Source organism: Acipenser ruthenus, chromosome 16 (genome assembly GCF_902713425.1).
Source record: "Acipenser ruthenus chromosome 16, fAciRut3.2 maternal haplotype, whole genome shotgun sequence".
Taxonomy (NCBI): Eukaryota; Metazoa; Chordata; class Actinopteri; order Acipenseriformes; family Acipenseridae; genus Acipenser; species Acipenser ruthenus.
The window spans coordinates 10,756,032-10,774,464 of NC_081204.1; the positions used below are offsets into that span (position 1 = coordinate 10,756,032).

At 38.2% G+C, this 18,433-nt stretch overlaps 1 protein-coding gene across 2 annotated transcripts in view; it reads right to left on the minus strand.

Moving 5' to 3' along the window:
- LOC117411982 (podocalyxin-like protein 2) overlaps positions 1 to 18,433 on the minus strand; it is a 28,067-nt gene that overhangs the window by 4,515 nt on the left and 5,119 nt on the right. The window contains exons 2-7 of one of the 2 annotated variants that reach the window (XM_058988783.1): positions 13,077 to 13,355; positions 6,909 to 7,567; positions 4,513 to 4,587; positions 1,742 to 1,898; positions 1,399 to 1,460; positions 470 to 649 (exon numbers count right to left, since the gene is read on the minus strand). In XM_058988783.1, coding sequence (XP_058844766.1) covers positions 470 to 649; positions 1,399 to 1,460; positions 1,742 to 1,898; positions 4,513 to 4,587; positions 6,909 to 7,567; positions 13,077 to 13,355 — 1,412 coding nt within the window. Of the gene's footprint in view, positions 1 to 469; positions 650 to 1,398; positions 1,461 to 1,741; positions 1,899 to 4,512; positions 4,588 to 6,908; positions 7,571 to 13,076; positions 13,356 to 18,433 lie in introns of both variants that reach the window. The other variant, XM_058988782.1, reaches the window with a different exon arrangement.

Below are 18,433 nucleotides of genomic sequence, written 5' to 3' on the forward strand. Positions count from 1 at the left end.
GAAATCCTTTGTTAGAATATTATAGATCTAGTATCTCACAATCATGTACAATTTTACACTAAGATAGGATTCCTGGATAAGTGTTTATTACATTCTTCCATAGTTTTGCTTTCTGTGCACTCTGTGTCATAGGAAAATAGGCACAGAGAAAATAGGCATTCATAGGAAAATAGGCATTGGCCTATTTTCCTAAATAGGCCTATTTTCCTAAATAGGCGTTAGCATTATCTAAGATAGTTTGACCTGCAGGCACACAAGCTTCCTCCCTGAACCTCAAAAAAGCAAAACAAAACTATAAACAAACATCATGGCAAAACTACGGTCATTTTTGAATACGTACATCACCTGTAGAGCTAATATTTACAGCAGCCTTCTTAAACATATACAAATTATTTGTAATACAAAGTATGAGGCACTGCACCTTTTGTTAAGATGATTTACCTTAGATAGACACTGTGTCCTGACTTACCATGTTCTTCAGCTTTGGAAGATGTCTTTGCCAACAGATATAGATGAGGCCGGACACTATGATGACCACACAGATGGAGCCGATGATGACCAGTACAACAAAGAGCTTCCCATAGTCACTGCGAGACTGAGTGGGGCGAGACTGGCAACTGGTAGCGCTGGTGTAGTTCTGGATTCCTATCTAAAAAAACAGAGATGAAAATAGAGGAATAAAAAGCTGAAATGTCTGCAATTCACAGTAAGCCAATTTGCCTATTTCTACGTTCTAAATGGTAAGTTCTTGAGATTAGTGAAACAAGATTTTTCATCCATAAGTACTGTACAAAAAACACTAAATGGTAGAATATATAGTAATACTGATAACTTAATACAATTCCTTGACAATGTTTTAAAGTGATTGTAGCTAACAAAATCATTTCATAAATCTTACCTGCTTTGCACTTCCATTAGCTAAATAGGTCTTCAATGTTCAGTTTTGAAACTTATGTTACAGCAAAATGTATTTGGTACTACTTTAGTTTAAACTAAAGACAGGAAAGACGCCAGTGAAGGGGTCGGGACAAATTCACCTTCCAGGTGACATCACCCAAGTGTTTCTTTCAAAACTCCACATTTGAGAGCTATTTAATGAAAGAACGTGCATAGCAGAGAAAATCTATGGAACTATTTCGTTAGCTACAATGACATTGAGAACAACTTTTGTATTCAAAGATTCTTTTAGAATTGCTATAATTAATTCTAGGTATTTTTTTGGTTCTGTTTTCTTTTGCTTCTCTTTATTAGTTTCACATTTTGTTTTCTTTTCAGGCAGTAAAGTGATATTAACCTTGGCTGATGAATACAAAAGGACTTACTAAGCTTTGCAGCATTGTGTACTGGCAGCAATTTGACATGCTTAATTTTAGAATAGTTGAAACAAAGATTTCTTACGTCATATAAGCTTTTCCTGATTTCTCCAAGCATGGAGAGTACGTCTTTCGTGGGTATCACCCCTATAAAGACAGAAAGTAAAGGGGATAAAAAGATTTAAAATGAGAGTTTGTGCTTTTGTATACAATGCATATAGGAGGAGGTAACAAAGATAGATACTGAGAGAGAGAGAGAGAGAGGGGGGGAGAGGGAGAGGGAGAGGGAGAGGGAGAGGGAGAGGGGTGTGTGTATATCATATACAATTGTGGGACATTTCAGAGATTTGTGTTGGTATATATTGTTTGACCTGTGGTGTTTAAAAGCACTTAATTTTTCAGGATCAAACCTCCACGGTAAAGCTTACCTTGTTCACCAGCCAGTGTCATCAGCAACTGCTTGTCCTGTCTGTTGGGCTTGCTTAGAGAAATGAACCAGGTTCCCTGGGGGTTGTCTATCTTCCTGGAGAAAGCCTTTTCCAGCATGGCCAGGAGCCTGTCCCCGTTCTCCACTCGGAAGAGCTCCTAATGCAAACAGAGGCAATGGGGCATGTTAGCGACTGCCTGATCAGTGACAGAATCTTATCGGCAATCACAGAAAGATTGATCAAAACGCTGGACAAAAAATATAATAGGTTTTCTTTTTAGTACCTATCTGCAATCTACAACCAGGGGAAATGACCTCTGTTTTCCTTTTAGGGATATTGTTTTCCATGTAGATCATTTATCATCAGTAACTGATAGTAGACTACTGCAGAACCAGTTCTATGTTTTTTTTTCCCCTAACGTTCAAGACCATTTGAAGATCATGTGCACACAGAGATGACTCTCCACGGAAATCCATCTAGATTTCATTTAAATAGAAATATATACTGTATATATATAAAAAATATATTTTTTACATGTTTCTCCATAGAGGTAATGTAGAAATCTGAGGTACGTTAAGACATCTGAAAGCTTTTCAGTAAGTACGAACAGAATACAGCCCAGAAAGTGCTAGACAGCTCCTATAATAACTGCTAGACAGCTCCTATAATAACTGCTAGACAGCTCCTACTTCAATAACTCCAAGTTGTTTCTTGATGGTTTGTTTTGATAAAACTTACTTTGTTTTTATCTTTTTTTCAGTAACAAAGGTTACAAATGTATGGGCAAACGTAATGCTGTGTTTCTTAAACGAATCAAATCTTAAATCACATTTACTAGCTGATGAGAAGTGAGCACAGGGACCATGTTTTATCTGAGTTCAAGGACAGCACAATTTAATTTACTACATTCATTGTGCTGTCTAAAAATGGCTAAATGTATACTACTGATGTGCTAGCAAAATGGCCAAACAACAATCAATCTTTATCAAAGCTTCAAAAAGGTTTTCCATCTGACATTGCATCAGCATTTACAAAAAGTTATTTGAATTACCATTGATCGCCACCGTAATTCTGTCAGTGGCCGTAAAGGATAGGAAAATGAATGATCCACTATCAGATCCTGGGTTGATTGCCTTCATAACTCTAAACATGCCATCAAAATCACTCAGAACAGAATTACTACCAGTAGTGCTTACTGGAGTCTTGCAATGGGTTAGTGGTACTGTAGGTTTTTAGACAGCTTATTTTTCATAAAATTAAATGTGTCAATATATTTGAAATAGTGGGGCATTTGGCTGGCCTATGGACCAAATGGAAGACTCCCCCTATTGACACTCAGCACAACATCCTGTAGCACCTGGTATTCCAGTGAGGTCTCTCATCCTGGTGCTAACCAGAGCCAATCTTACTTAGCTTCTGAGAGATGACAAGCTCCAAGTCTGTATGGCTGCAGGCCTGATTATAAATACCCCAAGATCATTCTCACTGCTCTAGAACAACCAGACTCAGCATCATACTGGCATCCCAAGAACATTCTAGAAAGTTGCTAGTGTAGAATGCCTCTTCATTGCTTGGTCTGGTTTCCTGATATATCTTTTTCTCAAGCACTTCCTGCCTCCTCTGGGTCCTTGAATTCACACCAGTTGCCTTGACAACAGAAAAGGTCATGTTGATTCTAACAACTGGTTTTGTACTGTTTCCATGGTGATATCAAACTCTTTGGGAAGCTGGCTGCAGCTGCTTGTGCCATGAATTGGACTGAGCAATTTAAAATGAGGGAATGCTTCATTTAGCGTAAATATTGTGGTAACTAGATGTCAATCAGTCTGGGAGGAAAATGATGGAGTAAACTACTTAAAAAATACAGAGATGTTGTGTATTGACTGATGCAAGAGCATAACTGGTCACGAACACTTTTAATGTTAATGTGTTCTTTCCTAGCAATGTAAGATTAAATTCAAAACCACGTGCAGTTAAGGACATTATAAGATCCTTTATAACGAGTTGTTATTAAAAACTGTAGTTTAATAGATTAGCAATGCACTGATCTTTGTAGCCAATCAGATACAAAGATGAACAGATACAGAGATATAATGCTTTTAACTATTTCCCTGTAAGAAAACCGACAAACAACAAAATTCAACAAAATAAGTAAACTGTACTACGATCAGGGGGATAAGTGAACACAAAATAAGTTTCTGGTGTTCTTTATATTTACAGGATAAACACAGTATTCTTGTGGAACGTTTGTATGATACGATCCTGTGCTGCATTTCAATGAAGCTGACAGGATGCAATACATTTATAAATATATATATATATATATATATAAACATGCTAAATAAATGCTGTGTATAGATGTGCATAGACATCATTACAATTGATTTACCCAGTAAACTAGCTTGTGACTTTGTGCAAGGTCTTTCAAAATGGCAGTATACAGATAGCATCAGCAGAATTATTTAAACTTTATATTACACTGGAGGTTTCATCCATAGGTTATTATCCATCAAATGTAATGAAAAATACAGTGAAAAAATTATACATAATAGACATAGAAAATACATTGTAGGTTTGTGTGTAAACCTAAACTATCAATTAATGTATACATTATACTGAAGTCAGTCAGAATGTCCTATTTAAAAAAAAAAAAGTGAAATAGATTGTGTAGCATGTATATGACTTTATATGACTAATAGTAGCAGTGCATATAACCCATTCATACAAGGTTACTTTCAGAATAAGCACTGGGTTAAAAAAAAAAGACTTACGCAGTCATTATTTTCAGTCATGTTGAGAATAACATAACCTTTCCCAGTTAGATCACTCCAGTCAGTGCAAACAACCTGAAAAAATAAAAAAAATGAATTTTATATATAATACCGTATATCCCATACGTTTATTTTACTGACTGAACTGCAATGGAAAACATAGAGTATTTGGAGCCAGATCACTGACACTGTTATCTGCTGTATTATTGAATTGTATTTGGTCACACTTGTACTTGCTTGAACCAAAGTCATTGTATTTATCTTGCTCTTAATTGTATTATTACTTGTACTGTGATACTTGAAATGTATTTGCTTACGATTGTAAGTCGCCCTGGATAAGGGCGTCTGCTAAGAAATAAATAAATAATAATAATAATAATAATAATAATAATAATAATAATAATAATAATAATAATAATAGTAGAGGCTCTGTGATAGCCCTTTACAGGTAAAACTACTGCAAACATAAAATATACCACAGTTGCTTTCTTTTTTTTTTTGTTTATTTTTTAGCATTCCACCCTCAATTGCATCGAGCATTTAACTCTAGTTAACCCTAAAAAAACAAATGGTCGACACAACTGAAATGGATTACTACGTAGCTTTTTAAAAGTGCAGTAAACAGACACCAAACAACTGTGCATAAAACATAGTGGGTCCTGTTTATATTGCAAAGGCACATTTTCAGGGGAATAAAATGAACATTATAAAACTAGTACGTATCTATACAGAACAATAGATGAATAAATTTTTGCCAGTTTTATACTGTTACAATAACATTCCTCTGAGACATTATGCCTGTCCACTTGAAAACAAGTCCCAGAATATTCGCAAACTGCTTACCTCAGGACTGTCAAGTGAGCGTGTCTTATTATTTTAAATACTTCAAAACATGCTCTGTTAAAGCTGTTGAAACATTACAGTTGGTCTTCAATTGTGGGGTGAAAGCCTGCTGTGTATTCTTCCAATATTTCTCCCAATATAGCAAGATGAAAAGCACACAGGTTTCTGGGTGGAGGATGTAACACCATTCTAAATCAACTGTGACATGACAGGGCACCAGGAATCTGAATAAATTATAGTATTTTTCATAATCCAGTGAACATCTAATTTGCATAGCCCTCTTGGAGGGTTGGGCCTTGGACAAATTTCATCTCATAAATCCTGATCATTGTCAACTCCTGTCTCAGTAAATAACCCTATTGTTTGTACTAGCTTACTCCCAGCAGATATCACTAATTGCTCTTGCCAGCCACAGAAAAGGGAAGAGGATTGAAACAAAGTGGCTGCAAAGGCTAAATCTCCAGCAGTAGCAGAGACAAAATGAGGTCCTGCTCCTTTGTGACACAGGCTGGCCAATACTCACTGCCAATCAAGCATCTGCTCTGCGGTATATGTGGAAAAGACTCTGCAGTCACTACCTCGGTTTAAATCCCCCAAGACAGCAATGGCGAATCTTATCCCCAGTGATTCAGCAGTGTTCATTGAAGGAACTTGCATTGTCATCATTAATGCAGTTCAAATTATCGGAAGCGCTGGCGATTTTGTCCGAGTCTGCGACATTGTGCGCCTGTGTATTCTCAGTATTGGCTCCTGCAGGCAACTTCAACAGCATTAGCAATTTAAAGAGGTGGGGACAAAAAAAGATTGCAATTAAATGTGAAAGCCTTGCAGTGCTACTGGGGGTGTTAGGAAATAAATCTTCTCCCTTAAATTTTTAGTTTTAAAGTAAATCTTTAGGTGGGAAAACATTTTTTGCTAAATAAATATGTACCTTTAAAATAGCTCTCGCCCTACCACTGCCACAACAGTGTTCCCCGCAGCATGCTGTGACAAACAGCAGGCTGTCTGGAAGATACATTTTAATAAAGCTTAATTTGTCGAGCTTCTTATTTAGGTTTGTCTAGATCTTATGCCAAGTTTTCATCTGCCAGTGGGACTGACTTGAAAGCAATTTGAAATCAGAATTGTTCTATTTCATCAGCAGAAGATCCAAATCAAAACTGTTTCAATTGGGACTCGGTCAGCCATAGTTAGGATCACTGAACGTTAAATATAACAGACTTTGATCAAGCTACTGCTATAAGGAACAGTCTTTCCTCCAGGAATTAGAGGTGGTAATTATTGAAGAATGGCCATGTATCACTCCAGAATTATTTAAACACCTTGCAGACTTGTCACATTGAACCAGTGCCTTCCTGGCTGCCCATGACTTCCTGACAGTATTACATGTATATCACTAAGGCACTGGTAAAAATTTCAACTTTTCAGTCCCATTACAGCACTACTGTTTGTCAACAAAGACAGAATCGTTTTAGTGGTCACACCACGTATATTAAAGATAGATGAAAATACCACATGAATCAGTTAATTAGTCTCCTTATGGGTGTGCTTACCTGTGGAGACCCCTGAGGCGATTCTGTTTTCACACTGCCAGTCTCCGTGGTGACTTCCTGTCTGAAATATGGCTCTGTGCTTTCCGTCAAACCCGCTGGTTCATTCCAAGGAATTAGAGTGGAAGAAACAGAGTGAATAACTGTGGTGCTAGGACCACTTTCATGGGTCTTGCTGTCAGTTATCCTGTGCACAGTGGTTACCATGGGAACTGTGTCTAGCAGTATGTCACTTTCATTGACTGCTGAATAATCCATGGAAGGTCTTTCGGGAGAGGTGTTAGTATCCGACTCAGCTGTCGATAAAGACAACAAACCTGGCTCTTTGAAAGGCCCATAACTTGATCCTTCAGCATCTGGGAATGTTGTCATTTCAGCAAGCAATGTGGCGTGCCAGTCTTCCTCTGTCACTGCAACCAGGTGTGTGTCTCTTTGATCAGTCGACTTGGGGGAAGAGCTTGGTGCCATGGGCAAACTAGAATGCACAGGTTCCGACTGGTTTGTTGAAGCTGTTTCTCCTTGCTCTTCCCACAGCTCTGGGATGGGGGTGTTGGTCAGTCTTGGTTTGAGGGGCTCAGATGAGGAGAGAGAGAGAGAGGAATCCCCATCGCTTGCTGTCCTGTCTGGTGAAGATGACGGTTGTAAAGAAGCAGGATGGTAACCTACTGTAACAAAAAAAATGAAATGAACAACTGGTACAAAATTTAGTGGGGAAATAAAACACTGTCTTCTGACACATTCTGACAGTAGTAATACAGTTGCACCACTCCATCATTCATAATGAAATGGTTCTGCACTATGGGATGACAGTAACACAAGATACAACAAGCACATAGATATAGATATGGATATATTGCCTATCATATGGGACCTTAGCCAAGCAAGAAAGAGTATGGATGTAGTAAGTCACCTCTTTATGGTGGGGGCATATGTATGTGTATGACATTTTCATTTAATGTAGCTTCATTCACCTTTTCCTTGTCTTTTTATTACTGTGTTTGCAATAAGTGTGAGTGGCTATTGCTGTGAGCGGTTTCTCTGTGTCTGTCTATAACTGGCTTTGACCTTGCTTATCCGGAGGATTCTAACTACCTAGCACTGAACAGTCTTCCTCATTCCATCCTAATCATGGGATCATGTGAGAGTAGGTGGGGCCAACCAAGTTCAAGGGCCATTTTGTCACATGATTTGAATGGAAAGAGGATGTCTGTTCAGTCCTAGGCAGTTAGAGTTTTCCAGACAAGCTCACAGACAGGTAATAACTCAATATGCTCAGTCCCTGACCACCTTCCGGCACCTCCTCAAGACACACCTGTTCAGACAGCTGTAAACCTCACAACTCTCGACCATACTGGACTATATGGCACACAATTGTACCAGTACTTGCATCAGCTTGTACTTGCACTGAACTGCTCCATACCTTGCAGCATTTATCTTCTGCTCCTAACTATAACTACTTACTGTATCTTGTATTTGATTTTACTTTTACAGGTAACCATACTTTTGGAATTGCTCTTATATGAAATCATTCTCATCCACTTAACATACTTACTACATGTTTTTACTGGACTTTACTCATATAAGCAAATATTTACTATAAGGTTGAACTGCTCATAGTCAAACTCGCTGTTACCGTATTCTTTATTTTGCTCTTACTTGAATTTGATCTTATTGTACTTTCATAACTGCTCGTATCTGTACTATGATATTTTATAATGCAATATTTGTTCTGTGATATTTTGTAACAATTGTAAGTCGCCCTGAATAAAGTCATCTGCTAGGAGATAAATAAATAATAATTTACCCAAACATGAGTTCCATTTTACATTCACTGTGAGGTGTCACTGATACACTTTATAGCAGAGCTAGCAAAATATTTGACGAAATAAAAACTGAAGGCAGTGCATATACACCTTAAGGAAAAAAAAGAAGCCTCAGTTATTGAAATCCTTTCGTTATCATACAGTGAATGACGGAAGGAGAAAGAGACCATGCTTCGTGCAACCTCGCAGACTGCAGCTCATCTCAGCTTTCAGTAATGAGACACGGGGTGAACCCTGCCATATAAGAGACTCTCTGGCAAAGCAGACTTTGATTCATCCCGTAGCATCTGTGCCTGTCCAGGCGCCAACCAGCTCCAGACATTGCAGCTAGCTCTGCATTAAACATTAAGGTCAGGCCCACAATTATCAGTCTGCAGTAACAGCTTGCGTAGGACATCATCTGTGTATCACAAAGGGCTTAAACCCTTGGAAGGTTGCAAAATCAGCAAGTATGTTAATAACACACATCCCCAGCTACAACTGTAAAAATACTCCACCACTTACTGACAGATAGGAGAATAGTGTGTGTCAGAATGAGTTACAAGGGCAACTGTCATGTCCTTCTGTGCACCTGTGTACATGTAAATATGTGTCACATTCTACCCAAAAAACTATATGTATATGTAGCCAAGTTTTACCACAATTGGATAAGGGTATGTACAGGCACCTTACATGTTTAAATCTTGTCCTGCTTACAGAATTACAATCCTCATCATTGAGATTCATAGACGTCAACTAAATATCTTTGTTTATATAATTATATAAAAGGGTAAACCATTTTAATTTGTTATGAATTCTTTTAAAAGTGCTTTTAATTTGGTGTTGGATACTGGCATCTAGTGTGAGTCAAGGAAGTACATTTGAAACAGAGATACCAGTCATGTAACGTGGTAGTGACAAAACAGAAGTGAACATGTGCTCTCTCTATGCTATCAAGCCTGGTCGCTTGAAATCCAGTAAGGGTGCTATAGTGTATCTAAACTCATAGCATGCTGCTCAGCTGCTTTTGATTTAGTCCAGACAGATGTTCCATTTTGCAAACACATGGCCACAGATAAGCTGAGAAAAGGGGGTTATTGTTAAATTAAAGACTGTCTGCTCTCATCTTACCCAAGACATTGGTAAAACACAAATTGTCATAACTGGGGCTGGTACTTTCCAGAGCTATTTCCCTTATATAAGTCTCCCACAGTAAAAGACTAGCAAAGTGTAACGACGGGTAAAGCATAGGTAAGCACTCTAAAGCCCAGAGAGGTAAGCTAAAGCATATAAAAAAATGTTATATAAATTTTATGGTTTTTATATACTTTTTTTTCTTACTTTTTTCCTAAATAAATCTGGATTTTCACAAATTGAAAGCTGTAGAACTTACAAATTTACAGCCACCAAAAATAATAATAATAATCATAATAATAACTGACAACCGCAATTTGGCATCAAAGCTACTCTTCTGGATGTAAAACCTTTAGACAAAGACTATTTTCACAAGATATCCAACCAAACTACATAGAATCAGCAATTCATAAAATATATTGGATCTAGAATGCATTTGGGAAAGAAAGAAACAAGACATCAGAAAACAAGCACTCACCTTTTTCTTTTTTCCCCTTCATTTTAAGTGCCCAATTACTTTACCCCCCCATTTTTGTTCCCAATTTAGAATGTCCAATTATCTCAACAGTTCAGGAGTACGGAAGGTCAATGGGTCTCCTGCAATTTCCTCTTTACACCCAGGCGCTTTACAGCAAGCTTCAGGCGTTAGATATCTGTCTGGCCAACAGGGAGTGAGATTAAGAGAAACAGTCCTGGTCTATTTTGCCTCCATAACCTGCAGGAGCGCCAAAGCCAGTGCAAGGCTCCCTGTGGAACCCCCAGCACAGACCAGCAACTCTGCACCACCAGGATACTAACCCGCACTCCCCTGACTGTATGACTCACCCTGCATACCTTTATCCAGCACTAGTGTATCACCCTGGATTGCATCAACAACATTCCTAAAGTGGGTTGATGCAATCCAGGGGGATGCCCTGTTGCTGTAATAAAAAACAGGGGTGACTTACACCAGCAGGGTGTCATCCCCTTTGACCAGATACCTGTCATACCTGGGCAGGCTGTCAAAAAGCAGATGGTGTGTCTCTGACCCCCACTGCAGCCCAGCCCAGGGGCCTGCCCTAGTTTTCAAATTGAAAGCATTTTCGAAGTGCACTTCTGTGAATCATTCATTTGAGAATATCTCTTACCCTTGAGTGGCCAGACCTTAAGGAATGTCAATTTACAGGAGAAATGGAAGAAATGCAGCTTTTTCTTTTCTTTTTGGAAGGGGTGGAATTTCTGCCAAATCATGCATTGAAAATCACCTGGAGGCTTGTCTGTGCACCTGTTTAATGACCTAGTTAAATGTGCTAATACTCAAAGACAAAGCAGCTTTAATTAGAGTTAAATTAACATTTCAAAGGGAACCCAAACAGATTAAACAGTGTTTTGTTCTTAGGTCTATAAACTGCTGGCTGAAACTGGCTGCCGGGCCATCACATTCTGGAACAAAATGAGGCCAGTTAACTTTGGTGGTAATTAGTTGATTTTAAGTACAAAGAACTGACAGCACCTCAGAGACCGTGACTAAAAACATCAAAGCAAAGGCAATTTTGAGTGAAAAATACATATATGTGGGGATATGTACAGCACACAAAAGTAACAGATTTAATACTTAACCGTAATACTTTGAATAAAACTAAAACATTTTACCAATGTCTTATAATACTGTTCCAATCTTTGCACTAAATTGAAACGCTTTAAAATCTTTGGTTTTGACAGCCAGACAGACATTTCATAACGTACGTGTTATTTTGTTATTTGGTAATTTTTGATAGCCGCTACATGGATAGCGGTGCCATAATTTAAAAAAAAAATTCCAGGGTATGGATAAATGTGGTACAGAACAATCTATTTACTGTGATTCTCTTACATTCCTTGTAGCCACAGAAATCCAAACACTACAGAGTCACTTACTGCCTAAATATTTTACTGTGCTGCTATAACTGTAGTAGTCATCAAAAACAATTACACTGAATCACTGTACGCCAAAGAAAAGTGTGATGGTAAATGAAAAAGAAAAGACTGACAAAAACAGAAGTCTCCCCTTTGACAGAATTGAATAGAACGTCATTCTAATTTATAAATTATACAGTAGCCTATTAAACAAACCAATATTACAAAGACAAACCCTCCATTAGTTTCCATTCATATTACGCTCACAATGCTGATTCAATTCATTATTTAATAGTCACTTCTATTCACATGTTCACAATCCCCTTAACCCTACACGAATCAATGAAATAATAAATTAGATCTCCCTGCGATTTGAATGGAAACGAATGGAAGTTCAAGCACTTTTACAGTATTCTGAAACAGCTCTAACTTTGCATTCCAAACAGTTATCCCAACACTCAATCTGACACGCACTGTTCTCCAACCTGTCAGTATGAGGTGGAGTTTTGACAGCTCTTGACTGACTGACGTGGATCATAGGCAGCAGGGTGTACTGAAAATGCCAACTTCTCCCAGGCAAGAGTTACAGATGCACTCATATTTTAGCACAGCTTTCAGTGAAGTGATGGAGATTAATGAAAAAAAATAAGAAAAATGTTTGGACTTGGCAAAAGTGGGTTCTGTATGTACTATGTGGTGTAGGACAGGCTTATACAAGCACTGAATTGTGCTGACTGAATTATGTATTCCCAGTGATCATAGATTTTGAACATTGATTTTGGAACTATGAAGTTATCCATGTGAAGACCAGCATGTGTTATACAAAATGCATATTTATCATACTGTACATTACACATTCAGTGAACTAATACTGTATGAAAGGGATCTCTTTATAAGAAAATGACATACTAGATGTATATTTCAACACTGTTCCCAATTCACAAACCTTGAGTTATTTAACTGGCACAGTTTCATGAATAACAAGTATGTTAGTGAAATATAGCCCCATCATGACTGTAAATATAGAGACCCAACAGTTTAATAAAAATATAGATCACCACAACCTGCATCCACTGTATGTACATGTCCAAGTTTGACATACAGACAAGGTTCTCTATATGCTGCCTCCCTAGTCTCCAATATCACATTTCAATCAGCGATTTTCCAGAACTTGAGCTAATGTCCTAAGCAAGTCTCATCCCCAGATACTACATTTAAAAGTTATGGACATAGCCCCAGCTTTGGTTAATAAACGATTTTTATTAATATAAAACAGACTTGTAATAATGGACATGCAGTATGTCTGCTCCAGAACCAAGAATCTGAAAGAAGCATAGGTAATAGCACTCCATCTATGTACCTTCTGGAGACCCTGTATCCAAGACGATGTCGTTCAGATCGTCTGAGAAGTAGTTCAACTGTATCCCCTCGTTCTCGTCGCTGGAGAAGCCCGACTCCTGGGAGGCAGTCAGGAAATCAGGAATGCCAGGGCCAGCCGGCTCAGGAGGTGCAAGCTCGGCCTGCTCTGAAGAGTCCAGGGGCTCTAGTTGGGGAGACATCCATTGTGTGCTGACTGGACTGGCTGTAAACAATCCTCTGGTGGGCTCTTCAGATGCACCCAGAAGTAACAATAAAGAACCTAAGGGGGAGTAACGAAAAACAAGATGTAAGCAAAAGCTTGACATGAATAGAAACGACAGATTTCATGAAACAAAAGTTTCATTAAAGTGGTTTCTCAGTAGAATAGCATCTTCTCATAATAAATACATGATTTTTCAGACAAGTGGTTCACAACATATAGTTTTCTAAGCACTAATTCAATGATCTCATACTGACTTCATAGGCAAGGTAAGGTAGTCAGCAGTCAACCGCAAAAAAAAAAAAAATTGGTCTCTGACATCACATGCTTTACTAAAAAGACAAAAATGTTCATTCCCAATTGGCTAATGCAGGGTCACATGACCAAAAATAATTCAGGTTGTTGCTCAAAAAATTATAGTTGAGCAATCAACGGTGCCCTCTGACACCACCCCACAATGGCATACTGGCCACAGCATCACTGATTTCTCTGAATGAATTATTTTTAATGAGAGTTTAATAAATACAAGTTTCATTAAACAGATAGTAACTGCAGTTTTTAACTTGTGAATACTGAGCCTCAACTCTAGTTAATATTTGGATAATACTGGATTTGCCCAGCAAACAAGTACTACATTAGCTACTGTAGTTATTTCACAAAGGAAGAGAGCTTTGTGAGTGAAATAACCATTACTTTCCTTAAATCAAGCTCTGCATCTGATTACCAAATTGTCATAATGTGGAACAGTGCAATTCACCTGGTCATTTGTCATTGGATTTGAATGAATGCATAATAGATTCTGAAATGTGATTCTGTTAAAATACATTCACACGGCAGCATCCCATATGAAAAAGTTATTTGATGCTTGCTCTCTCAATGCTTGTTGTATAAGCTAACATATTTTACGTTGGATTCTCTTTTTAGTAATGTACCATTGTATCAGCTCTCATGGACCGAACTACAGTACATTTATCTCTGAGTGGCTTCAGTCTAAAATGCCAGTAGCAGATATTCATTTATTACAACAACCATCTTGTCTTCAATTAAATCTGAATACAGTTCGACAACAAGCAGCAGGTAGAGCTCATGCCTGTCAATTATTTTGAAGCATCAGTGTATAGGAACACTGTCGTTAAAATGTCTCCCCTTTCTCTCCCACTCTGACTGCCATGCATTTATTAATTATTGATTGAGAAGAACAAACAGAAAATTCACTCTCGTTTTAAACCAGTGCTCCCCCACACAGCATTACTGAACTCAATTTTACTACCATGAACCCCTATAAGCCGTTCAAGCTAAGATTATACTTAGACGACAGGACGTGGTAAATAGCTACGGACACATTCATCTGACCACATAATCTTATGTTTAAGAGGCTATGTTGCTACGCTAATTCCTAATACACCCTTTAATCCCTTAGATTACTAATTCTTGTAAAACAGGTCTGCACTCTGCTTTTTGTGGTGTGCATATGCATCTAAACATGTACGCAACGTGTAATGGAGTATAATTATAGGATCATTATCTTTTAAGCATTCAGATGAACAAGCATTTTCTATTCCATTTTAAGTAGTGGGGCTTATTCATCAAGACACCAAAATGCAATTCTTGACAACCAAACTGTAACAAAGACCCTGAGTCATATTGCTGGTGCAAATTGTATTAAATCAGTCCCAATGTTTCATGTTCTGTTTATGGTGTTATTGGGGGTTGATTTTAAAATGTTGGTATTGAATGTTGAATGATTTCCCATGGTGAAAGGTTTGCTATTGCCCTTAATGCCTTCTTTGCTCATATTCCCTTATAAAAGTTTACCATAGTAAAAGTATAGCAAAGTAACAGATTCCTTAATTCCTTAATTTCCATGTTTTCAATGCGCCATTGTGGAATTCACAATCTAGGTGTCAGATCCTTTCACAGGTACATTCTTTAATTTCACCTGTGAGCCAGATGTTGCAATTGTGCATGTGTCCTCACAATCCCACCTATTCTGAGCCATTTCTATTTACTGATTTTGTATAGCACTTGGACTACCTTACTAAAGAGTATATAAGGACCTTTTTATTGCAAATTAGACAAGCTGATTGGTCAATGGTGTCTGCTGACGCCATCCAACAATAAACAACATTTCTCTGGATGTGCTCATGACTTACATAACCGCAGCCAAGACTTAAAGTAATACATTAGAGGTGACATTACCATGGATAAAATGACCAGCTTGTGGGCTCATATTTTGTAATTATTTTAAATGTCCACAGCCAGTTTCTTTAAAATAGGTGGTTCCCAAGACATAGCCTTCAGTAGCTCAGCCAATAAGATGTCTCCACTAAGTTTAATCAAAATGAGGAAAAAATAACAGGCCAGAACACATACTCCAGTATGTCATAAGACCCTAAAGAAAGTCAATAGCATGCATCTTTGCTGATCAGTAAAGGAGAATTGCTTTATAGCAAGTTCAAAGTGCATCCCACAATCTCAGTTCCATTATTGCCAACAATGACCCGAGACAAAAATAATATTATGTCTACTGACAGGCATAGCCCCTGTCTTCTGAATGCCAAATCCAATGCACATGCAATATTGATTTGACATTTCCATGCCCATATACAGTACTTCAGCTCAATGCTAAGTGATGTGGAAAGAGGCATGGCCTCCCCTTGACGTGACAGTGTGCACTGTAGACAGCTTCCCAGCACAAGTGGCCAACAAAAGACGCAGAGCCAGGGATAACAGTACGACCTTTCTTCTTGTTTTTTCTTTGTCATTCCTGTAATTAATTCAGACGTTATTAAAGGCACAGTAAAGCGATTTCCCCACTCAAGCTCTAAATCAAAATCTCTATAGATAATATCTACAGGGTTTACATTTTATAATGAGAATAGGAGAACAAACGCAGGGGGATTCAAACAAGAAGTATTTAGTGAAGAATATAATGCTGCTAATTGATTCATTATTCCAACTGAGGCCCACCAAAAAATTGGCATAAAGCCGGTTCAAGGCATATAGTTCAAGCATGACGGTCATGGCCCCTGAGTGGAAACTGCAGTTTATTTAAGGTGAACCGTGTTCTGTTTAGGTCCTGCAGAACTCTGCATGTACAGCTTCGCTGTTGGTGATGTAGGGGTTAGAAGCTAAGATCTTTTTCACTTTTGGTGATAACTTTCCACCTCCACATTATAATTTGCATCTGCAGTGATACAAAACGACTGCCGTGTTCCATCCCAGACGTTACTGCATTTCCTTAGTTGCTCAGTTATTCAGATGAGGCTGTGTGGATTATAAATGCTAGATACATGTGCATTACATTCTGCTCCATACAAGCACCCTAACACAATAGGAAGGGAGGTTAAATAAAAGAATAAGGGAGGCCACATTCATGATATATTTACCTTAGTGATTGTTGCTACCTGACGGTAAATATAACCATGTTTACTCTGGAACTGTACCAAATACCAATGACAATGGCAATTCATATAAATATCATTAGGACGTTAGTATTTATATATGTATATGAAATCTAAACAATATTGATACCAGGATTTTACGATCTCCTGTAACTAAACATTAACTATAGTATTTCCCTGTTTCAAACAACCAAAGGCACATCATTAATTAGTAATCATTGTATAAAATAATTTTTTCATACTGTGCCCTGTTTTACAGTAGAGCTTCAAAGTAATGAACCCCACACTTACAAACTGTCAGTGCAACACAGCTTATGTTTTCCTTTCTCTCCATTATTCCTAATGCTAAAGATGTGGACATTTTATGAATACATCACACATTCATTAAATCATAGTGTATATATGGAACAGGGTGACCAGCACCCACTATTTATAACCACTTTAACCTCAGTGGTAAGAATCCGTAAGGACAGTGCATCATACAACATTGCCAGTTACATCTACAACAACAGAACTGACAGCAGGAATCTGTCCTCAATCTCCATATACAATACCCATCCCAATACTGCAGGCGGTGCAAAACATGGTGCTAACAGCACAGGGTGCCACACAGTCCATCTAGCTTACCTCCTGACAGGATCGGATTCTACAGTCTGCTTCCAAAGGATGGCTGTATATGATTCAAACGCTGAAAGCATTCCTGAGAGCAAGCTGTTCTTCCACTGCTGAAATGCCGGCAGGTATCAGTTCAGTAAACAACAAATCAATATTCCTTCAACCTCTTAATTAAAGAAAAGAGGCTTACTATGATTAACTGCAATCAATTCCTGCATCTATCAGTGTGCTGCTTGTGTCTGACGTGGTTATACGTCTTAATTCAAAGGACATTAAGAGATCCCTGCGGTAGTGAAGCTAGCTGGGCTAAACAGAACTTTACCCTGAGGTTTAAGGGCCTGAATTAGCCCAAGTGACCTCCAGGAAATGGTGATGGGAAAGAGTACTGAAGGGAGAGAATAACCTGTAAATCTAAATGAAGCGATTTACACTGGGCTGGGACTGCAATGGATTCCAAAGACACACTGCTGAAATACAGATATTAGAGGGCTCGTCACAGCCTTCAAACAGTTTTAACTGCGCACATTCCTGAAGGTACAACAATATACAACAGACCTCTCCCTCAAGATGGCCCACAATGGTTAGTCTTATTCACCTGCCCAGCATTCAGTGAAGCAGGATGCCAGTTACAGAGCAATACCTTGGGAAATGTAAACTAACTGTAGTGTAAAATCAATTACACAGAAAGAGACATTTTAGTGTGGAGTTGAACATGACTGTAAGGTCCAACAATGTAGAACTCTTATTCAACTCTTATTCTGATACATTAAAACTATCTTTACAGTCAACACAGACAGAACAGAGAGCACAGAAAGCTGAACTACAGACTATCGTAAACAGACGCCAACATGTAAATGAGTGTAAAACTGGATGTGATCGGGACATATTTAAGTTAGTCTTCTATACAATGTACAAATCACACTGTTTGCAACATTGACTCTTACCAGAACACTATTCAAAACAAACTGAATATTGTTTAATGAAGTGATTGTATCTGTGGAAGTCACAATTAAGCTGCGCCATCTTCATTAGCAATTCATGACTTTCTCAGCGTCTGAAACCGTTCACCAATGTTTGGCTTCTTCATTTCCTCACATCCCGGCAGGGTCAGGTATCAAC